This window comes from Neofelis nebulosa, chromosome 4 (assembly GCF_028018385.1).
Source record: "Neofelis nebulosa isolate mNeoNeb1 chromosome 4, mNeoNeb1.pri, whole genome shotgun sequence".
NCBI lineage: Eukaryota > Metazoa > Chordata > Mammalia > Carnivora > Felidae > Neofelis > Neofelis nebulosa.
In genome coordinates this window covers 123,304,909-123,328,707 of record NC_080785.1, presented here as the reverse complement: position 1 = coordinate 123,328,707, position 23,799 = coordinate 123,304,909, and the positions used below count along the sequence as shown (strand labels likewise).

General features: G+C 41.0%; 1 protein-coding gene across 7 annotated transcripts in view; it reads left to right on the top strand.

The window, feature by feature from the left end:
- ITPR1 (inositol 1,4,5-trisphosphate receptor type 1) overlaps positions 1 to 23,799 on the top strand; it is a 330,414-nt gene that overhangs the window by 133,986 nt on the left and 172,629 nt on the right. For 4 of the 7 annotated variants that reach the window (XM_058726153.1, XM_058726157.1, XM_058726154.1 and 1 more), the window contains exons 8-16: positions 1,860 to 1,958; positions 2,980 to 3,063; positions 3,172 to 3,318; positions 7,372 to 7,467; positions 8,958 to 9,002; positions 12,905 to 13,059; positions 20,857 to 20,956; positions 22,369 to 22,529; positions 23,029 to 23,170. In XM_058726153.1, the coding sequence (XP_058582136.1) occupies positions 1,860 to 1,958; positions 2,980 to 3,063; positions 3,172 to 3,318; positions 7,372 to 7,467; positions 8,958 to 9,002; positions 12,905 to 13,059; positions 20,857 to 20,956; positions 22,369 to 22,529; positions 23,029 to 23,170 (1,029 nt within the window). The remainder of the gene's footprint in view (positions 1 to 1,859; positions 1,959 to 2,979; positions 3,064 to 3,171; positions 3,319 to 7,371; positions 7,468 to 8,957; positions 9,003 to 12,904; positions 13,060 to 20,856; positions 20,957 to 22,368; positions 22,530 to 23,028; positions 23,171 to 23,799) is intronic. The other 3 variants (XM_058726155.1, XM_058726158.1, XM_058726156.1) reach the window with 1 other exon arrangement.

The following is a 23,799-nucleotide window of genomic DNA, read 5'->3' as shown; positions in this document are numbered from 1 at the left end:
GTGCCATGCCTCAAACCATAATTGTATATAAAAGTCAACTAGGAGAATTTGTACTTGGAACCAGAGACTTATCCTGTATGAAGAGAGGGGAATCACTATGGAAACCAGTGTTTGGGAAAACAGGGAAATTTGGAGAGAAGTGTGACCTAAATACAGTAGCTATGTTTTTCCTACGGAGTTTCTGAGAAAAAAAAAAAAAAAATTGTATGAATAGCCCATTACTTCAGTAACTTCACGAAAACAGCTTTCATATATTAATATCCTGGGCAGTGTTCCTGTCATTTTAGATCCGTAGTGGAATAGAAATGCCTCTCTATTTTGGAAATAAAGTTAGTAAAGAAGGAGGAGAGAAAATAAGGAGATACAGCAGGGAAAGAGAATGGATTTTAGGATTGTCTTCACTTGTTTCTTTGTCGATAAGCCTGTAGGCTCTCCATCCCATTTCAGTGACTGCAGTTGGTCCTGAGCTGGCTCCTCTCCTAACAGATCATTAGGATATAAAGCCACTGAAATACTTCTTCATGTGACTTAGAACAGTTCTGCTATTTGTCAGCTACATTAGCACGTCATTATGTGGGCATAGAGTTGACAGTGAGTGTGTTTAAATGCCATCAGGCTGCATTTCTGACCTTGTTAAAGATTCCAAAATAGTAATTTTTTTTTTTACCAGAATGAAATGTGCCCTTAAACAGCTTGAAATCTCTTCAAAATGCTCATTTAGCCTTAACCTAAAACTGGATTTTGCTATTTTCAGTACTGCCATTTAAGCTTACAAGCTTTGGACAGCATGTGTGTTAGTTTATATATTGGTGGGTGTATTACGTTATATACGTCATACCAGAAGCATACAGAAGCACTCTATTCCTTCCCAGTTATAGTAAATATTGATCCTCAGCTGAGAATAGAAGAACTAATCCAGTAAAGCTTAGTGTTCACCAAAAGTTTTGGCTTTTTTTTGAGGTACTTATATATAGTTGGAGTTAGGGAAAACTTAATTGTATATACTCCCCAAACGTATCAAACTGATAATAAATGAGTTTTACCTCTTGGAAACCATCGTTTCTGTTCTCCTACCTTCTACCCTCGTAATAAAAGACAAATGTGCTTTGTCCTGAATTTCAGCAAGTCCTTAGCTTTCTTATCCTTCAAACATACCTGTTTAGCTGTGCCTTCATTGAGAGGATAAGATGAACTTGAGCAGTTGGTTATCCTTTTTAGGACAGTGTTTTACAGACAACAAGTGTTGATCCATTCGTGGGCCACGAGATCAGTTTAGTGGCTTATGACTCTCATTTTAGTAAGTGGAATAGAATAGATAGTATCAGGCTGTCCTAAACATAATGAGGTAAGTATTGTTTTAGGGAGGGAACTTCTGTTTCAGGTAAATATAAATGTGTATATCTATATATGTACACATACACCCACATATGTGCACATAAATAGCTATGACTAGAATATAATGGAGAAGTATTTCTTAATGTGACTTTGCCCCCAAAAAAGTATGAAAGTCATTGCTTTAGATCTATAAAATTACAGCTTTATTGTTTCAGAGATAGACTTCCTTCAGACAGTATTCTGCTTCTACTCCAAATATTTAGTTAGGGCTTATTTATATGTATCTGTTAACATAGGGAAAAGGGGATATTGACAGCCGGAAGTGGCGTCTCATGCTGGTTGTAGCATTTCTCCAGGGATTGGACAGGTGCTATCGGACTTCTGTGCCTGGCCCGCACTACGAAGGCTTCAGCTCTGCTGGCTTAGGATGTGCCACATTTAAAGGGAAGACTAAGAATGCTCACCTGCCCTCCACCACTTCTGACCTGTTTGGTGAAAAGCTCTATTGGTCTCTTCCTTGCCAGGTGGTCATAGGCGACAAGGTTGTACTGAACCCCGTCAATGCTGGCCAGCCCCTACATGCCAGCAGCCATCAACTGGTGGATAACCCAGGCTGCAATGAGGTAAGGGAAACTCCATTATGGCTTGTGGGTAGGCATATGCTGTAAGAGCAGTCCTTCCTGGGGCCAAAACATGTGCGTGCTGAAAGTGACCTCATGACTGACTTGGGGCAGCATACCTCTTCTTCAGGTGAGCAATCAAAGCCCAGAATCAGTGTTGTCACATGGGGTTGTGCAAGCCTAGGCAGTGGGTGGTGGGTGAGGGCTGGTAGCTACCCTGAGGCTCAGTGTACTAAGCCTCATATCACTGGGGGATTGTTGTCTAATTTGTTCAGCCAGAAAAGTGCCCTGGTACAAAATTTTTCTGGCCAGAGGGGCACCTTTTTCCAATTGGTCTCCCTTAAGAGCCTGCCTTTGGCTGATGACTAAGGTGGGTTTGCTACAGGCCATCAGCAACCTTGCACGAGTGTTAGGTTGCTTTTGGCAGGACCTCTCCTTGGTCTCAAATTGGTAATTATAAGACAAAAGGACAGTGACTTGATTGTGACAGAAGCAGTTGTCTAATGGTTGGAAACATCAGCTCTGGAGTCCAGTAGATGTGGATTGAAATCCCCTATCTGCCATTCCCTAGCTCCATGTCTGTAGGTTAGTGTGCATCTCTCTTATCTCCCTGTGCGTTAGTTTTCCCATCTCTGAAATGGGCATGATGGTAGCCCTATGCCTGGCACGTAATTAGTGTTCCGGCAGTGGCTGCTGCTTTTGGCAATGATCATTCACATTTCAGAATGTATTCCCTGGACGCTTCTTACCTTTGTAGCTTTTATTAGTACTTGTTTTTATTGAGCTTTTACTTTTCGGCTACAGAACAAGAGACTTGGAGAAGAAGGTCAGGGAGCGAGGTTCCTGGAGTCATTTTGGGCATACATGGTGGTTGGCACAAAGGCACCATCAATTACCAAACCCATCTGACAGGCCAGTTGAATTTGCAGTTCCTGTGATCTTAACGTTAGGGCTTTTGGGCTGGAAGACACAGTTGTTGTGAGGGACATTAAAAACAAAATAATAACTGTCATCTGTTTTCCAGGTAAATTCTGTCAACTGCAATACTAGCTGGAAAATTGTCCTTTTCATGAAATGGAGCGATAACAAAGACGACATACTGAAGGGGGTGAGTTGGATACTTTCTGGGCCGCCAGCACTCGGCTCTATATGGGGCAGCAGCTAAATTCTCTTTTAGAATTGGTTTCCCTTAATTCCTCCATGCGTTGACTTTCAGGGTGACGTGGTAAGGCTGTTCCATGCGGAGCAGGAGAAGTTCCTCACCTGTGATGAGCACAGGAAGAAGCAGCATGTCTTCTTGAGAACTACCGGCAGGCAGTCAGCTACATCTGCCACGAGTTCGAAGGCTCTGTGGGAGGTGGAGGTAAGAGGTGGGGCCAGAGAGGGAGAGGGAGGACTCGTGGGCCTGTAGGGTACATAAGCCCACCTCTTTCCAAAAATGGGTCAGGATGACAGATAAACAAGTGTTTCATACCATATCTGAAGGAAGCTGGATGTGCTGCTGGAGGAAAATGATGTCTACTTTGGAAGCAAGCTGGCAACTGGAACTGGACCTTTGTTTCTCTTAGGCATCGTATCATCTTTTCCTTCTGTGTCGAATTTCCCTTGCTCATTTGTCTGTCACAACAATATGTTATTGAGTGCCTACTCAGCATGATACAGAGGTGTCTCCTGTCATTGATAGGGTAGAAAGATACCCAGATTACTGGATGGTGAAGTGGGTAGAGGCACATTCCCCGTGCTCTGGAGATCAAGATGAAGGAGGGAGGAGTTCAGGTTGGGTGAAGAAGGTAACATTTGAGCTGGTACTTAGAGAGCGATGTGTATTTCCAAAGGCAGAGATCCACAGAGTGAAGGTCACTTCGTATCAGACAGTGGTGCGGAATTGGGAATGTGAGACGGTCTGGAGATCAGGCTTAACATCCCATTTTGATGGGGTGGAAAGGATAGGCAGGGAATGAAACAAACTGGTTTTAGAGACCAGAGGTTGCAGGGCTCATACCCAGGCTGTGAGGAGCTGGGATTTAAGTCATAAGCAGGGGAGGAGCTTGGAGAGTAGTTTTGAGAAGGGGAGTAATGTAGTCAGTATGCCGCTTGAGGAGATAGATGATTCTGCTCACTGCGTGTCATTTATTGAGAGGAGATGGAGAGAGATGAGGTCGAACCCAAGAGTCAGTGGCATGAGTGCTTGGTGACAGAGGTGACTAGGACCTGTTCGGCAGGGACATGGCCCCTCCCCCAAAGTCCTCCTCTCTGCTTAACTGCAGCTGTTGGGGTACATGCTTTTGTCTTGGCTTGCCTCCTCTCTTTTTCCTTCCTTCAACTATTGTATGTTTTTATTGGGATACAGCAGACATAAAGTGCCCAGGTCAAAAAGACACAACTTGATGAATTTTTACGTACACACACAGTCATGTAACCAACACCCAAGTCAGGAACTAGAAGACTAGTAGCACCTAGAAGTCTCCCTTGAACCTCCTTTTCAGAACTGTCTTGTCTTTTTTCCTAGAAAAGTAACCAGTAATTTGATTTCCATCTCCATGGTTGGGTGTTGTCTGTTCTTGAACTTCGAATAAATGGAGTCAGACAGTATATAACCTTTTTTGGTCTTGTTTTTGCACTCCGCATAATTATTTTGAGATTCATGTTGTTACATGTATCAATAGTTCATTCCTTTCTGTTGGTGAGTCGTGTTTCACTGTAAGGTATCCCACAATGTATTCATCTGTTCATGAACATTTGAGTTGATCCAACTTTTGGCTTTACAACTACTAAAGCTTCCGTGGGCGTTTTAAATGTGTACAAGTCTCTTTATGGTCATGAGCTTTCGTTTCTCTTGGCTAAATATTTAGTAATGGAATAGCTGGATTATATGGTGGATATATGTTTAAAAGAAACTACCAAACTGCTTTCCAGAGTGCTCGTACCGTTTTATATTCCTACCAGCGGAATATGAAAGTCCCAGTTCTTCCACATCATCACCAACACTTGGCACGTCAGTCTTTTTCATGGTAGCCATTTTAATAGGTGTGTGGTGAAATTTTGTTGTGCTTTCTTTTCACATGTTTATTAGAGAGTTGGGGAGGAGCAGACAGAGGAGAGAGAGAGAATCCCAAGCAGGCTCATGCTCAGTGCGGAACCTGATGTGGCGCTCAGTCTCACAAACAGTGAGATCATGACCTGAGCCAAAATTAAGAGACGCTAAACTAACTGAGCCACCCACGTGCCCGTCTTAATACTTTTAATCTGCATTTCCCTGATGACAGATGATATTGAGCATTTTTTCATGTGTTTATTTTTCATCAATGCATCTTTTTCACTGAAGTTTTTGTTCTCATATTTTGCCCATTTAAAGAATGTCTTAACCTCCCCTTTATTGTGGATGTTGTAATACTCAGGTTTATCTTGCCTGTTTTATAGAAAAATTTGCGCTATTTTTATTATGAAAGGAATCTATGTGAAGTTGTCATTTCCTTCCTCTTCCATATTTTCCGCTTTGCCTCCTTCTCTTTATACACCTAGCACTTGTTGGTAGTTCTTTAGGGTTAGGGTTTACATAGAGACACTATCAATCTTGCTAGGTTATAAACTCCTTGTGAGCCAGACCTTGGTCATTGATCTCTGATGCCACCATTGTACTCCGCACAGAGTTTTATATACTGAAAAGAGTCTGAATGACTTTTCATGTGTGATTTGGATACTAGTGCCAAAAAAAAAAAAAAAAAAAAAAACACTGAGAGGGAGAGAGACAGTGCACTCTATGTGGAGTGTTTGCATTCTGTTGCCTTCTTTTAAGGAGTTTTGGGGCGCCTGAGTGGCTCAGTCAGTTGGACATCTGACTTTGGCTCAGGTTGTGATCTTACGGTCTATGAAGTTGAGCCCCCCACATCAGGCTCTGTGCTGCTGACAGCTGGGAGCCTGGAGCCTCCTTCAGATTCTGTGTCTCCCTTTCTCTCTGCGACAGACTCTGTCTCTCAAAAATAAACAAACATTAAAAAAAAAATCTTTCCTTTAAAAAAGAAAAAAGAGTTTTGAGTTTTGTTTTGTCAGACAGTACAGTTACTTGTGAATGAGTTCGATGCTTCGGAGGCTTATTTTAAAGCTTTGTTAAGTCGAGTATGTTACAGTCCTTTTTTAAGGCCTGGATTGGCCCTGATACTAAGGTGTCACCCTTTTGACATTTTTACTGAATGCCCCAGGTGTTCCATGGAGTCTCTCAGAACACATCCCAGCTCTGAGAATGAGCTCTGAGAATGTGGAGCTCACAGCTTCCTTGTTATTTTTCATTTGGCCTTCTGGTTTCATCTTACACATCTGCAACTTTGTAATCAACCAAAGACTGGTGGAGGCCCCTGCGTAGGTGTCTGGAGCTTCTGTGGGAAGCTTTGTGTTCTGCCCCCACACATTCCAGACACTTCAGTCTCCCTAAATTCTGATTTGCCTCCTTGACTCAGACCAGTGTCTTCTGCTTGGATTCGCCCTCTCAGTGGTATCATCCAGAGAGGACCTTAAAGCAGAAAGCTGGACAAATCATGGAGATGACTTTGTTTCCCTTTACTCAGGGATCACAGTTATATACTACCTGTTGTCCATCATCTGAACACAGTTGTTTCCTATGTTTTATCCAGTTTTCTAAGTATTCTAGGTGTCTATGGCAAGTTTATATATTTTGTGCAGTGACTAATTGTTCATGAAATCAGCTGCCATTGCCAGTTACTCTGTCATGACCAGACGCTGAAGTTACATGGATTTTTAGGGTAAATTGACCCCTGGCTCTCTGAGCTTCCAAGTTTCAGAACATAGGTCTATCTATGTATTGCAGCACATGAATACCAGCATAAGTATGCTTTTACAGTTTCTCTGAAATTTCTTTTCATTTGTCATGTCTTTTATGGATGAATTGTAGAATCTTCTACTTCATTATCATTAAACCTAATAACCTGAAAACCTTTCAACTTTAAAAAAAAAATTTTTTTTTTATGTTTATTTTTGAGAGAGACAGAGATAGAATGCGAGTGGGTTAGGGGCAGAGAGAGAAGGAGACACAGAATCCAAAGCAGGCTCCAGGCTCTCAGCTGTCAACACAGGGCCCGATGCGGGGCTCAAACTCACGAGCTATGAGATCATGATCTGAGCCGAAGTCGAACGCTCAACCGACTGAGCCACCCAGGCACCCCTTCCCTTCAACTTTTTACTTTAAGCATTTTGTATTAACTTGGAGACTTTCTTAGGAGAAGCATAACATTTCCATATGTTTGAGCTCTGACATTACATATGATCATTGCAGTGGCTTTCTTAGAAGATTTTCGGTTAATAGATATGACTCCTGAACTGTGATCTATGTGTGAAGTGTCCGTGTTATCTTAGCATGGGTTGACATTTCTTCTACTCCTGTTAATCATTCCTCCCCTTGCAGGTAGTCCAACATGACCCATGTCGGGGTGGAGCCGGGTACTGGAATAGCCTCTTCCGTTTCAAGCATCTTGCTACTGGGCATTACTTAGCAGCAGAGGTAAGTAGCTGCCTCCGTGTCTCTCTCTTTCAAGGCCGATACATTGCTTTTTCTTCATTTACCTGTGGCCATTGGGTAGTTAGACACTTGGGGTAATGCTCAGTCACCTTGTTTTTCCTTCTGCTTTTCTGTTTCCTCCTGCCTCATTTTCCTGCTTGTAGACAAGAAAAGGTAAAGATGATAAACACATTTTAGTACTTCACAGGGATGTTGATCAAGATGTGGGGGAGAAAGTAAGTTAGAAAATACTGCTATCGTGAGAATGTATTGTACAGCATGATGATGGTAGTTACTAATACTGTACTTTATATTTGAAAGTTAAGAGAGTAGATTTGTTTTTAAAGAAAAGAATGCTAATCTGGATTTTAGGATTATAGAAATTTTTGCTCTTGCATTCTGCTCTCCCCACATCTTATCTACCAACCCTGCTCCTAACATGAATGTCCAAGACTCAGCTGTAGGGAAACATGCTTTGTAAAGCCGGAAGCATTAAGACACATAAAGAATTAGACAACTTTATAAAGTATTGTGGTTTTCAGGCATTAGTGAAATAGGCAGGGTCTTATCTTTTACTTGCAGGAATGCCAAAAATCAAGGAAATTAACTTTAGCTTAAATGTCTGTAAAAGGCTTTTGGGGAAAGGCAAAACTCAAAGCTGAAGGACAGGAGGAATTTACTTTTTAATTTTTGTGTTAAGGAGCCATCATACTGTGTGACAGATGCTGAGTTTTACTCTGATCTGCTGGAAGATGTACGATACCTACTCATATCAGATTCTAGATGTACATCAAAAGATACCTCCTGTTGTCTCATTTCACGGTGGGATGGCTCAGAGATTCTCAGTGTGATGCCTGGGTATCAGTATTGCTTCCGCACCTGACCCCGAGGAAGGCTGAATCTAAATGTCCTGAATCCCCTGGGATGCCTGATACTTGAGGAACTGATGATTTTGAAATATTTAAGAACCAAAGATCAACACTTAAGTTGAAATTTAAAATGGTGCCATACGGAATTTTGGATCCAGCTAACCAGCTGCGAGGAAATGTTGATTACATGGTTTGCCAAAGCTCCTTGATGGTTGCATTATTTGTTATGTTCTGAAGCGAGTGTAACTCTTGCTGGAGGCCACGAACTAAAACTATTTCTAGTTTTTTTTTTTTTTATTTCTAACTAAAACGAAGCAGGACTATCAGTGACTGGATACTGATCTTTTATTTACTTCAGGCATTTAACTGTTGCTTTGCTAGTGAATTCATTGTGTTCTTCTGTCGACACTTGAGAGCCGTCTATTGGTAACTGGTAGATCGTTCCATGTGTGTTGTAATTATGTGACGTGTGTGGTTGTGGCATGCTGGTTTTATAAACAGAGGGAAGGGACAAGATTTTAGCTGTTCAGAGATGTTCGCGGGCCTTGAAGTCTCCTGCAAGTGGGGCCGAGTCCTGGAGAAATCAATGGATGTTTTAATTTCCTAATGATTCTTTTTCATCAGGTAGACCCTGACTTTGAGGAAGAATGCCTGGAGTTTCAGCCCTCAGTAAGTATGAGCAAGAGCCTTCTTGTCTCCATCTGGTAGGGTGAGGCCAAGTGATCTGGAACCCTGTTTAAGAAACTGCCACTTGTCACTGAGTGCTGGGGAAGGGGAGCCATTAGGAAACCTTAAAAAAGGGTCTTGTTCTATGCTTCCCTTGAAGGCAGTCATTACTCCTTGTGTTCCATTGGCCCAAGACTTCCAGTGATGATGCTCTTTCTGTGTGCTTAGTCAAGCGATCTCCACCTTTAAGTTGGAGAAGCTGATGGTATCTTTGGGAATGCCCCTAGGTTAGAGACAGGGACGGCTCCTTAGAAGTCGGTCTTCTACAAATGAATGTTCTATTGCTGTTGACCTCAAACTATGACTGTCTCAGATTTTTTCAAGGAATGAGTTTGTGAAGTGGATAGTATCATTTAGGTGATGGAGGTAACACATGAGGCATGGTGCTCCTGTCATCTGCTTAGATGCTCAGTTGTCTAACCATCTGTCCTTTATGCAAATTCAGAAATAGATTTTATAATGTGGTTTGAAATTTAATGCCAACAGGATCTCTCTTTGGAGGCCATATTGCCAGTTCATGCTGACTTGGAGGCCCTTGGGGGTTGAGTTGTCTACAATTACGGGTTAAAGAGGGCAGTGGTTGTGTTACATGAAAATGATGGATATCAATAGAACACTTCTCTTGTGGAGTGCTTCATTCTGGTCTAGGGTGAAAAAAAACAACAACAAAGCAAACATTTGCTACTGTGTTTGAGATGGTGTGTTCATGTGGTCATCTCTGGTGGGATATGGTAGGAGGTATTGAGGTTACTTGTTTTTGGGGGGTAAAGTTTTGAAAGAATTGAAAAGTTTTCAAGTGGATATGTTAATAAAGAGGTTTGGGGTGGAGATAATACAGAATGCAATTGTCTTTGGAAAGTACAAATTCTGTGGGAAGGGTGAACCTTGTAGTTATGTTTGAATACAATGTTAGCTTTGGAAGGAAAGAAGAGGAGTTCTAAGGGCATCACATCATTAATTCCTGTACTTGGTCTTTCCCAGTTCTTGAGGGAGCTCAGGGGCGTCCTGCTCCTTCCTTTAATCTGTAGAGCTCATTGTAAAAGCTGCCCTTGCAACTAACTGGAAGGTAGACAGCACTGACCTGGTCCAACTTTCTGCCAATGTGCAGGAAAATCTTTGCCCACCATCTGTGCACGGTGTTCATGTGGCTTGTCTTGGGAGGCTTGGGCTGGAAGCAGTATTATTTTTCATAAGGCAGCTCTCGTCCCTGCACCTTCTTTACTTTGAGAGAAAAAATTGGCTTTGCGTGACTTGAATCTATGGGTATTAGTGCTGCCATCGGAGTTGTCACACAGAGCAAGTCTCTCCTCTGAGATTACTTTGAAGGAGAGCTGTGGCTTCTGTGCCTGAGAGCCGATGTGCAATTGAACCTTGAGCTCTGTGAGTAATGGGGCTGCTCTCCTGGACTGCTGATGTGCGAGGGGAGGTCTGGCATTTGTAGTGCAAGAGGAGGAACATAATGATCAAAAGCAGGGCAGGGAAGAGAGGCAGACCTGGGTTTAAATGGGAGACCCATCACGTATGAGCTGTGTGACTAAACAAGCTCCTTGCTCCTCCTCGGGCCTCCATTTCCTTACCTGTAAGAGTGGTGGATATGCTTGTTGTAAGGATGAAGTAATGTGCGCATAAGACGTGGCCCGTAGTAAGCTCTCAGTAAGCAGCATTTATGTAAGTTGCATCAGATCAGTAACATTTTTAGTGCCTTTATGTCCACAAGTTCATCTGGGCTGCACAGCAGCTGCGTGAAGGAGTTAGGGGAGATTTTATGATCTTTGTTGGACCAGTAAAGAACCAGAGAGTGGTCCTAACTCATCACCTGGTTCAGGTCTCTGAGAGTTCAGTCATCTCTTTATCTTTCTCATGCTTTTACATGCTATGGTGGTGGAATGTGCCAGCAGGCTTGGGTGCAGGTCTGGACTGCATTGTCCTGGCTGCTCTGGAATGGTGCATGGGTGGTTAGTCTTCATGGGGAGGAGGGGTTGGGGGGGCTCATCCTGTATACCCAAGGCCATCAGCACAGCTCCTGCCCCTGCAAGGAGGCAGGAAGGAGTTTTTTTGCAACCCTCCCCCTCTTGTTGGCTAGGAAACTTGGGCAGAAAAGCTGGAGTTGTAAAAAGTTGGGGGGAAGAACCTTGATTCTGTTCTGGGTCACCTACTTCCCTGGGTTTGCCACCCAGTGCTCGTGGGAATCTTCACCTGGAATCCTACTTAGCTTCTTGGGCTTGTCCTTCTCAATTCATCAGCACCAATGAGCCCCATGCACACTAGCTCTTGTCTGACAGCCTTTTGTACATGTGCCTTTCCTCCCACTAGGTGGCAAACGCTGACTGAACACAAAGAACATGAAGACGCTGTTGCTCAGTCACAGGTCCAGATACAGTGCATTTCATGCAATTTCAATTTTTCTTGAGTCTGCCGGCAGGTCTGAAGCTGAACTGAGCTCAGACGCTGAGCTATTTATCTCAGACCAGAATCGGGTCAGGGTTTATTTTGAAAGTGATGTGGAAGACTTTGCAGGTAAAAGTAGTTAGGAGAGGACAAATTCTATTCAGAGTTCTTTTTTCTTGAACTGAGACGTTTGGTACTCTCTAGTTGGTTCCTACTTGAGTGTAGATAGATCAACAAGTTGTGGGTTTGTTAAGGTAGCGCTGTAAGATATTGGAGGAGTGTACAGCAAGGAGGAGACAGAGCCTTTGAGTATTAAAAGAACCATTTGTATTTTCTTTGTTTCTCTATCCCTTCATCCCTCCTCTCTCTTCCTCTCCACCCCCCGACTCCCTTCTTCCTTTACCCATACAAAAGTTGGGGCTGCAGATAAACTCCTAGAGCACACTGTTGCCCTCCATCTTAGATGTTAGTCCCTAGAATTAAATTCTCTCAAGCTCTCTCCTTTGCCTGTTGGATTTAATTTTCTTTTATCCATTTCCCGTTTGGAAAGGAGTCAGTGCCTCAGCTCAAGCAAAGCAAGTTAGTGACAAAGAAAATGTGTTTTTCCTGGTAGTTGCAGGTGGATATTGTTGTCTTGCAAGGCTGTTAAAAATTAAAAATAATCCCACATAGAGTCTCAGCTCTGGGAGAGACCTCGCAAAGCATATGAAAAGGCGCGGTAGTCTGAACTTGGTGCTTAGATCTGCTCAGGCAGACGGGCTCTGGAGCCTAGAATATGTTCTTAACAGTTTCTCAGGAAAGCTTTCCTCATTGTTCATTAGTCTTGACTGTCAGAGATTTTCTTCAATCTCCGCCAAATCCCTTACATCGCAACAGAGGCCTCTTTTCCCCTGAATTGTCATTGGCAGTACTCCGTGATTAATTTCAAATGTTTTTTTCAGGGCTAGTCTGACTTCTCAGATATTTTTCTTGGCCACACTGGGATCTCTGTTTACGAACACCTGGGTTCAGGCTTACTTGATTTTCCTTTTCCTCCTGGGAAGTAGCTGTATCATATTATTGCTAGACAATTGAACTGTAGATTAACACAGTGTCCCATAACCAAATCCACAGGATGAGTTTTCTCAAAGTGCTTCTTTTCTCTTCCAACTACTGCAGACCGATGTAGCTATATGGACTTCTTCGTCACCTATAGCACTCTTTCCATCGACATCTGTTATTGTAACCCTGCATTGTTTAAACATTTTTATTGCAACACAAGAAGGTAGAGTGTCAGTATTCTTGGCGTGGGTGGCCGATTATCATCTTTTATGACTGCTCTGAAACTCTCATTCTTTTCCTGCCAACTGCTGATGTTCACTATTGTTTCTTCCCTGTTCCTGTGGACTGTGCAGTGATTGTAGTGAGTGAAGGGTCTGGCGTACAGAATCCATGACTTGATGACTTTTCCTCCTCAGGTGGATCCTGAACAGGATGCCTCTCGAAGCAGGTTGCGAAATGCCCAAGAAAAGATGGTGTACTCCCTGGTCTCTGTGCCTGAGGGCAATGACATCTCCTCCATTTTTGAGCTGGACCCCACCACTCTCCGTGGAGGTGATAGCCTTGTCCCAAGGTAGGGTTCTAAAATGACTTATCCCAAGTAAGTCAGAGCTGATATCTGTGGCCTGGCTGGGCTTCTTGGGTTCCAAATCACCATTGCCTTTCTCGAAGCTCTTGTAAAAGATTTGTTCTGGTTGCCTATTGGAATGGTGTCTGATTTTTTTTTTTTTTTTTTTTTTTTTTTTTTTTTTTTTATGGCTCATCAATTAGTAAGTTCTCTGTAGTTGGACAAGAAGTGCTTTATTGAGGTAAACAAGTCAAAACCATAAGCTAAATAGCTTGATATATATTTTTTAATGTTTTACTTAATTTTGAGAAAGAGAGAGAGAGTGTGTGTGTGTGTGTGTGTGAGAGAGAGAGAGAGAGAGAGAGAGAGAGAGAGAGCGCGAGCGAGCAGGGGAGGGGCAGAGAGAGAGGAAGGCACAGAATCTGAAGCAGCCTCCAGGCTCTGAGCAGCAGGAAGCCCCTGACAACAGGGCTTGAACTAGCAAAATGTGAGATTATGACCTGAGCCGAAGTCATATGCTTAACTGAGCCACCTGGGCACCCCTCAAGTAGCTCCATAATTCTAGTTTCCTCTACTCTCTTCCACATTCCCACACTTGAGAGATCTCCTAGTTAACTGAAGAAACAATTATAAAGAAATTCTGGAAAAAGGAACATTTGCAGTTCACTGAATATAGTAATATATTGAGATGTCAGACCAGTGTTCTTTGTACTTTTATTAAATTTGACTCTTAGTTTTGTTGCATAACAATGCCTTTTGGTGGAGGGATTAACTGGCTTCTAAATGGGATGAAAGGTCATGCTTAACCCCAAAACCAGCAACAGTATTGTTAGTAATGGCTTACATTTATTAAGTGCTGACTGCATGCTATGTTGAATGCAAAATACTTTGTGTTACATCATTTCATCTGTACAAAAGGTTATCTTTCCCTTCCTATAGAAAAAGAAACTGAAGCTCAGAGAGTTCGAGCAACTTCTCACATGTCAGCCAGTTCCTTTACAGAGCCCGAAATCTTAAATGCTTAAGACAGACAGGGTTGTGTGGGCAGTTCTGACTCTTGAATACAGCAGTGGTTAGTAGCACTCTTGTTGGCATTTGTAGGTTTTACACATTATTTTTGACATACAGACAAGTATTTAATGAATACAAATGTTTTAGAAATAAAAGTTTATAACATTTGTTATGTTAAAAAAAAATCGGTTTTTTTTTTTTCATAAGGAGAAAAATGTGAAATAGGGGATTATGGAAAGCAGTTACATTGTTTTATGAGCCATGGTGTCTGATTCATTTCTGTATTTTGGGGGTTTGACACCCTATTAACAAAATTCTGATTCATATACATACCTGGTTACAAATAGTAAGATTTAACAGCTCCCTTGCAATCTCCAGTTACTTTTCAAACAGAGACAGCAGGAGAAGCTTCATTCCACGGACTGAACCCAGACTCAATAACCTATTAATGCAAATTAACTACTGATCATTTTCCATAAAGGACATTTGACCGTGTATGCACTTTTTAAAATTACGTTTAGATCCAAGTCAAACATTAGAGAGACCCAAAGATCCTGCCCAGAATGTCCCAGAAGTTAGTAGACTCCAGTCCCTGTTTGTAAGCCTGTCTTTAGAAAAAACCTACCAGCATGTGCTGAGTTGGTATCAGCGGCCAAAGCACAAGTCGCCTGGGTGGATGGAGCAGTCGAATGCCTGTTGGCAGCATAAGTATTCGAGCAAGGTGTGACATCTGCAGATCTGCTGACCTTTGATTTCCTTCATTTCTTCCTCTCCACACCTGCTTTGGCCCAGAGCAATGCCCCATGTCAGTGAGACTGGTCTCTGCAGTGTGGGTGCTCTCAGCACTAGAGGAGTACCTTCTCTTGTGCTGTCAGAGTGATGAATGGAGGACAGTGTCCATGTGGGAGAGTACTTGACATTGCAATGAGGCCTTTCCTTGCCACCCAGTAAAATTGTCAATTGGTTCTTCAACTCTGCTGGGTTGTTAATTCCTTGAGAATCTGGGGGAAAGCTACAGATGTTCCTCCAGGAAATCCCAAGTATGTGCACAGCTTTGCATTCTCCAGGTTTGGAAGCCCTGATTGAGCTGATGTACACTGATTTTTTTTTTTAACATACTTTTTTAATGTTTTTTTTTTTTGAGAGGGAAAGAGCACGTGAGCATACGTGAGTGGGAGAGGAGCTGGATGGGGGGGGGGCAGTGGGGGACAGAGGATCTGAAGCAGGCTCGATGTGGCTCTGGAACCCACAAACCACGACATCATGACCTGAGCCAAAGTCAGACGCTGAACTGAATGAGTTGTCCCCAGTTTTTTTGTTTGTTTTGTTTTGTTTTTGTTTTTTTACAGTAACAGACTTGTTGAGATACAATTCATATACCATACAATTCACCTACAGTGCTCAATTCAGTAGTTTTTATGAACAATGCTGGACAACTATCATCACAGTTTTAGATCATTCTTCCCAAAAAAGAACACCACACCCTTTCTCAGTTACTGTTATTTCCCTGTTCTCCACATCCAGCCTTAGACTTACCTGCTTCATGTCTTTATTGATCTGCCTGATCTGGACATTTCATCTAAATGGAATCATGTATCATGCACTCTTTTGTGACTGGTGTATTTCACTTAGTATTTTTAAGGTTCATTCATGTTAAAGCATATTTTAGCCCTTCATTTTATTTTATTGTTGAATAATATTTCATTATATGGTTATAACACGTATTTATCCACTTATTTTTTTTAATTATAAATTTTTTTTTTAATGTTTGTGTATTTTTGAGAGAGAGAGCATGAACAGTGGGGGGGCATTGCAGAGAGGGAGGAAGACACAGACTGTGAAGCAGGCTCCAAGCTGTCAGTAGAGAGTCCGTTGCAGGGCTTAAGCCCACAAACCATTGAGATCATGACCTGAGCCGAAGTCAGACACTTAAACTGAATGAGCTACCCAGGTGCCCCATCTACTTATTTTTTTATTTTATTTTATTTTTAAATGTTCATTTATCTATTTTGAGAGAGAGCAGGGAGGGGCAGAGAGAGAGGTAGAACTGTCAGCTCAGAGCCCAATGGGCGGCTTGCACCACGAATCTGGAAACTGTGACCTGAGCTGAAGTCCAGAGTCGGATGCTTAACTGACTGAGCCACCTGGGTGCCCTTATTTTCTTTTTTATTTATTTTTTATTTTATTATTTAAAAAAAAATTTTTTTTTAATGTTTATTTATTTCTGACAGAGACAGAGCATGAGTGGGGGAGGGTCAGAGAGAGAAAGAGAGAGACACAGAATCTGAAACAGGCTCCAGACTCTGAGCTGGCAGCACAGAGCCCGACGCGGGGCCCGAACTCACAAACCGTGAGATCATGACCTGAGCCGAAGTCGGTTGCTTAACTGACTGAGCTACCCAGGCGCCCCCTTATTTTCTTTTTTAAAAAAAGGGTTGGGAGTGCCTAATTGGCTCAGTTAGTTGGGTGTCTGATTCTTGATCACATCTCAGGTCTTGATCTTACAGTTGTGACTTCAAGCCCCACTTTGGGCTCCATGCTGGGTGTGAAACCTCCTTAAAGAAGAAAAAAAAAAAGGGCTAATGCCTAATCCTTTTTTTTATATATATATTTAAAATTTACTCTTTCATTTATTTATTTATTTATGTTTTAAGTACTCTTTATGCTCAAAGGGGCTCAGCCTCACGACCTCAAGATGAAGAGTTGTGTGCTTTTCTGACTGAGCCAGCCAGGTGCCCCATATTTACCCACTTATTACTTGATGCCCATTTGTGTTGTTGCCCTTTTTGGCTATTATGCCACTTTGAACATTCTTGTACACATTCTGGGGGGACATAAGTTTTCATTCTCTTGGGTATATACCTAGGACTGGAATGCTGTGTCATGCAGTAACTCTGTGTAACATTTTGAGGAGCTGCCAGATGGTTTTTCAACATGGATCCAGCATTTTACATTCCTACCACCTGTGTCTGAGGGTTCCACTTTTTCTACATTCTTTCCAATACTTGTTACTCTTTTTGTTTGTTTGTTTGAGTTATCCTGGTAAGTGTGAGGTGGTATCTCGTTGTGTTTCTTTTTTTTAAAAAAATTTTTAATGTTTAATTTTGAGAGAGAGAGCTTGGAGCGGGGGAAGGACAGAGAAGAGAGGGAGTCACAGAATCTGAAGCAGGCTCTGTGCCTCTGTGCTGATAGCACAGAGCCTGATGTGGGGCTTGAAGTCACGAACTGCAAGATCATGACCTGAGCCAAAGTTGGATGCCTAACCAACTGAGCCACCAGGCACCCCTCTCATTGTGGTTTTGATTTTTCTGTCTGTGAGGTTCATCATCGTTTCATGTGCGTATTGGCTACTTGTGTATCATCTTAGGAGAAGTATCTCTTCACATCCTTTGCCCATTATTTTTTGCCCATTTCAAAAATTGAGTTGTCTTTTTATTATTGAGTTTTAAGTGTTCTTTTTTTCTCAAGACAGATCCCTTACCAGGTAAGTGATTTGCCAGAATTTTCGACCATTCTCTAGGTTGTCTTTTCACTTTCTAGATGGTGTCTCTTGAAGTACAAAAGTTTTTAATTTTGTCAAAGTCCTATCTGTTTTTTCGTTGATTGCTTATGCTTTCAGTTTCTTAAACCATTGCACATTCCAAGGTCACAAACATTTATGCTCATGTTTTCTTTTAAGACTTTTATGGTTTTTGGTTTTTACTCTTAGGTCTTTGATCCACTCTGAGATCCTTTTTAAATATGATTTGGGTAGGGTAGATTGCCTTTTAAAAGCTTCCTTTTTCATTGACTTGTTAACTAGATAGGTACAGGTTTGTAAAACCCATTTCCATTTTGGTTTAAGTAAATTTCCATATGTTGTGTCCTCTCTTCAGGAAGTTATCTAATGCATTTGTTCAGGTTCCCAGGAGACAAGGGAATGACGTTTATCTTACATGTTAAATGTTTTAGTTTGCAAGGGATAGCAAAAAACAGAACGCTGTGATGTAAAATACCACATTGTTCCATCACAAGGTGTTTCATGCATTTCCTTGGCAAGAGGAGTGAGCATGTTGGCCATATTCCCCAGTGGGTTGGAAATTTGCATGATGCTGTAGGAAGGGGAGGTCTAAGCTTTTAGGTAACATAGCCAAATTGGAAAACTGTCTTTGTGGATAGCTGTCCATGGGTAGATGGATTCTAAACTCTTAAACAATGGAAGCCTTGCATTCACCATGGGAGAAGTGTCCGGCATGGTCTACTAGTATTAATTACCAGTTACAATCTTGAGCTTGGTCTTAACTTTAAAAATTTTTATTCATTCTTGCCCCTGACCAACAATGTGAGAGCCAGAATTGAATGGCTTCCCATTCATTTGTCCTGTGGAGGAATCAAAAAGCTTTAGGAGTAGTACACTCATTTCCCTGCATCTTAAAGTTGTGCTAAATATAGCTTGTTTGAAGATGAGGAAGACTGAAAGTAGATAAATGAATGTCTCTAAAATGTTATCAGCAAAGGAATTTTTGTGATAGTCAATGGTTAGAAGAATCTTTCCAAGCCGAAGTGAAAAGGATAATGGCAAATCCTGGGTATACTGAATAAGATAATAAAATTCCAGTATATGTAAAATAGACGCCTTAGATGAACACTGTGAGAGCATCTAACTTTGTGACTGCTTTTGTAATTGTCCTGATACTATGGCTTTTGAGTTAAGGATTGGGAATGACACTTGGGATGAATTGATAGAACACCCTTTTGTGTCTCAAATATAATTTGACATAGAACTTTACAGAAGGTAATCATCCAATTAAAAGCTAAGCTCCAGGCTTTGGTTATATTTTGAAATTCAGAGAATTAGTCCATGTCACTCAGACAAAAAAGAATTGGCACATCTCTGTCAGGTTTCTTCTTCATGTTGCTTGATGTATATTCATTCTAGTTAAATATCACTATGGTTGCCCTTACTTGGAATATTCAGGACAGGTATAATGAACAAAAGCGGAAGGCAGAGAGTGTGTACTAAAGATAGGTGTCTGGTTTGATGCCCCTTGCCCCCACCTCTTTTCCATGTCTCTACCATTGCTCTAAATTCCTCTTAATGCAAGTATTTTCTTTGGTCCCTTGTCTGCCCGAGCCCCAACAGTGTTTAAAGTTCCAATTCAAGTTTTCTGTATCAGAAAATGTCCATGACTTTGTGTACCCTCATTGATCTCCTCCTCTAAAAGTGCTTCAGTGCATACCTTGACTGTCTCCCAACTTAATGCTTTTTCATTTGCATTTCATGTTACTTACTATTGTTTGGTGTTCATTGGTCTTGTCTCACTGATGGGGTGGATTCCTGATGCAAAAATGATGCCACTATTTCAATTACTTCCTTAAAGCAAAATTGGAAAATGTTGTAAAATTATCCATGTCCATTGTAAAGCCACAAAAATGTGTTAACATCGTGGAGAGCAAAGAAGCAAATAAAGATTATGTAAAATTTAACCATTCAGATATAAACACTGTTAACATTAGGGTTTATGTAGTTTTAGACAAGTCTCTGGGCATGCAGAATACCTCTGTATAATTTGCCATTAATAAAAATTATAAGCTATTTTTAACAATTTTTCATTGAATGATATGTTCTGTACATATTTCCACGTAAATATCGATTGTAATCTTTTTTAAATAACTTTTTAGTATTCCACTGCATGTACAATAATTAGCTAGTCCGTTATTGAGACATTGGATTGTTTAGTTTTTTACTACCGTATATAATGCCTTGTTGAACATACTTATGCCCCAGTTTGTACTTGGGTTGTCATGTCTTAGGCGAACCATCTAAAAATGAGATTGCTAGTTGAAAAGATAGGTACATTTTACTTGCTTTACAAAGTGCCAGACTCCCTTCTAGAGTTTAATTTGTTGACACTGTCATCGTGAGTGCGGGGAGAGGTCATTTCCCTAAACTCTTGTAAATACTGGGTTATGTCGGTCTCTTAAGATCTTTGGAAGACATTCAGTAAAAAGATGCATAGTTTTTATTTGTGTAAATTGTATATTAAGGAAATTAAATGTATACTTGCAAGTTTATTGGCAGTTTATATTGCTTTATTAAGTTACTGGCTGATGTCATTGTCTTATTTTCCTTTCCACTTTTCCCATTTTTTTCTTACTGATTTAAAGATCTCTTTATATATGCAGATTAATTACCTTTTTGTGCTTTGTGTTATTCTTTTATTTTCCCAAGTTGTCCTTTTTCTTTCAACTTTGTTCATGATGGTTTTTTTTTTTTTTTTTGCTTTATGGAAGATGAAAAATGTAAACAATATTATAAGATGTATCCCTCTTTTACTTTTAAAATTGATGAACCTTGTATGTTGCTATGTGCTTCAAAGGCCTTCCTTACCACAAGATTATTAAATATTGACTCACATTTTATCCTGGTAATTTTATTTTTTGCTTCATGGATCCATAGGAAAATTTCATGCATTGCTCTATCATTTCTCGTGATATGCATTAATATATAGTCAATAGTTTTTGTTACTCTGTCTCATGCTCCGTTCTGGGATATTCATTCACAGGAGTGATCTTACATTTAGAAATACAGCATATCACAATGTTAGAATCATTATGAATGATTTTTTATTGTAAATACATTAAAACATATTTTGGTGTGCATTCATTTGTGCCTCGGTTTATATTGTCTAGTGTATGTAGCAGGAAACCATTTTGGTATCCCGTTTTATTTTAATAGAATATATTCTAGTCCAGTGGCTTTAGAGAACCTAAAAATTCCTGTCACCCAAATCCTTTTATTTTTCCCCCCAGAAACTCCTATGTCCGACTCAGACACCTTTGCACTAATACCTGGGTTCATAGCACAAATATCCCAATCGACAAGGAAGAAGAAAAACCTGTAATGCTGAAAGTAAGTTCTGGAACTTGGCTGCCTCCTTTGGTCTTGTGCTCCCTAATGAAAGGGCTCCTTTGAGGACACATTGGGGAGGAGGGAGCTGCATTTTGTTGCTTTGGCCACAGGTAGTCATGGACAGACTTGAATGCAGTGAAAGAATTCTCTCCAAGGGACTTGGCTAAAGCAAGCCTAGGCTTTTTTAAATAACCAGAACCTTTTATTCCATGGCTTTTGCCCTAAAGGTTGAGCAATTGTCTGGATTTCATGTCTGTTTGAAGGATGATTTTGGCTGGGGGAGTGTTTGCTTGTGCCTTGAGGCACATCACATACCTAGTTGGTTTTCCCCAATCTTTATTATTTCTTTCTCTCTGTCTTTAAATAAACACTTTTATTTTTTTGGAAGTACTTTTAGCCCCTTTAATTTCTCTCCCTGAAGCCCACCTCTCCTTCCCTACCTTCTCTAGGGTCATAAAAAATAAAAACACAAACATAGGGATTTTGTTTTGAAAAAGTCAAATGATACTCTTAGTTTGTTTTTTTAGTGATGGGGGAGGTTACTGGAATTTTTTTTTCTATTTTTATGAACATTTTCAAGTATATAGAAAAGTTAAAAGATTGGTACAGTGTCTGCCCATATGATACTTTGAGTCAATAATTATTTTGCTCATTTGTTTTTTCCCTATGTGTTTGCTTACTTATTTTTATTTATTAAAAAAATTAGTGTTTATTTTTGAGAGCGTAAGCAGAGGAAGGGCAGAGAGAGAGGGAAACACAGAATCCGAAGCAAGCTCCAGGCTCTGAGCTGTCTGCACAGAACCCGACCCGGACTCAAACTCATGAAATGTGAGATCATAACCTGAAGTTGGATGGTTAACCAACTGAGCCACGTAGTCTCCCACCTATTTATTTATTTTTAAATGTTTTATTTTGAAAGAGAGCATGTGTGTGCATGCACACGCACAAGTCGGGGAGGCTCAGAGAGGCAGGGGGGCGGGGAGAGAGAGAAAATCCCAACCAGGCCCCAAATGTGAGGCTCATTTTCAGGAACCAAGAGATCTTGATCTGAGCTGAAATCAAGATTCACATGCTTAACCCACTGAGCCACTCAGGCACACCTCCCTATGTGTTTATAAACATGTTTTACAATTGTAACAGTCTTAACATACTTCTTTTCACAAATGAAGGTGTAAAATGATAACAGAGCCCCCTTTCTGCCTCCTTCTTTCCCACGGTAACAATCTCTAGAGGTAACAACTGTTAATGATTTGAGGTACTTCGTTTCATATGTTTTTCTGTGTCTAGTTGATTCTAACTGCGAGATAGCTCCAGCTGCTTGGATTGCCCAGTGTCACATAAATAGTATTTTGATTAATGTTTTACTGTCTCAGTCCAAGAGACAATCCCATAAAGACCATTTTGCTTTTCAGATTGGCACCTCCCCTGTGAAGGAGGATAAGGAAGCATTTGCTATAGTTCCGGTTTCTCCTGCTGAGGTTCGGGACCTGGATTTTGCCAATGACGCCAGCAAGGTGCTGGGCTCTATAGCTGGGAAGCTGGAGAAAGGCACCATCACTCAGAATGAAAGAAGGTAAGGGCTTCACGTAAGAACCAGACATATTCAACCTCACCCACTGTGGAGCTCTTAAATCTGTTGTTTGCAGAAAGAGAAAATGCCAACTCTGAACAGCTTTGTGTGAGAGGGTCAGGCCTTAACATTTATATGTGGCTTTAACTTGTGATTTTCAAGAACCACACTCACTTCTTTGAAAGTCTCTAAAATTGTAAAGACCTTTTTCTCAGTCTCTAGTTTGGCCTCTAGAACTTTCTAATAAATGATAGGGGCCACAGTTACTCTGACGTAAAATTTGAAGGCTCATATTTTGTGAAGGTGTTTATCCTTTTGTGGACAATAATGTGTTGTGTGTATTTTACTCTTTTTGGTCATTGGTCCTCACTTTTGAGGAAATTGGGAAGAAAGGACTTGTTTGTGTTTAAGTGCCTCATTAGGCCTGGGTCTTTCAAGGTAAAGTTTTCAGCCTGTTACACGTCGAACATTTCCCATCTCTAATAGCTTCTTTGCTCTCAAGGTCTGTAACCAAGCTGCTGGAAGACTTGGTTTACTTTGTCACTGGTGGCACTAACTCTGGTCAAGATGTGCTTGAAGTGGTCTTCTCCAAGCCTAACAGAGAACGGCAGAAGCTGATGAGAGAACAGAATATTCTCAAGCAGGTCTGTGAGATGCAACATATTGGGATCTCTGTAAGAAATCAGTGGGATCACTGCTCTTACAGAGGGACATGACTGGTTCCCACCTGGAAGGCTTGATCAGCTGACTTTTGAAGAAAACAGACTTGATTTTATAGAGCAGTTCTAAGTTCATAACAGTAATGCATGGAAAGCACAGAGTTAACGTATACCTCCTGCTTCTACATATGCATAGCCTCACCTATCATTAATATCCTCCGCTGTAGTGATACATTTGTTACAATTGCTGAACGTACATTGACACATCATAATTTCCCCAAATCTAGAGTTGACATTGGGGTTCACTCGGTGGTATGCATTCTCTGGATTTAGGCAAATGTATAATAACATACCCATCATGATAGATTCATACAGAGTATTGTCACTGACCTAAAAACTTTCTGTACTCTGCCTGTTCATCCCTCCCTGCCCTCAACCCCTGGCACCCACTGATCCTTTTATTGCCTCCGTCGTTTTGCCTTTTCCAGAATGTCATGTGGTTGAAATCATACACTATGTAGCCTTTCTCTCACTTAATAATATGCATCTAAGGTTCCTCTGTGTCTTTTCATGGCTTCATAGCTCAGTTAATTTTTTTTTAATGTTTATTTGCT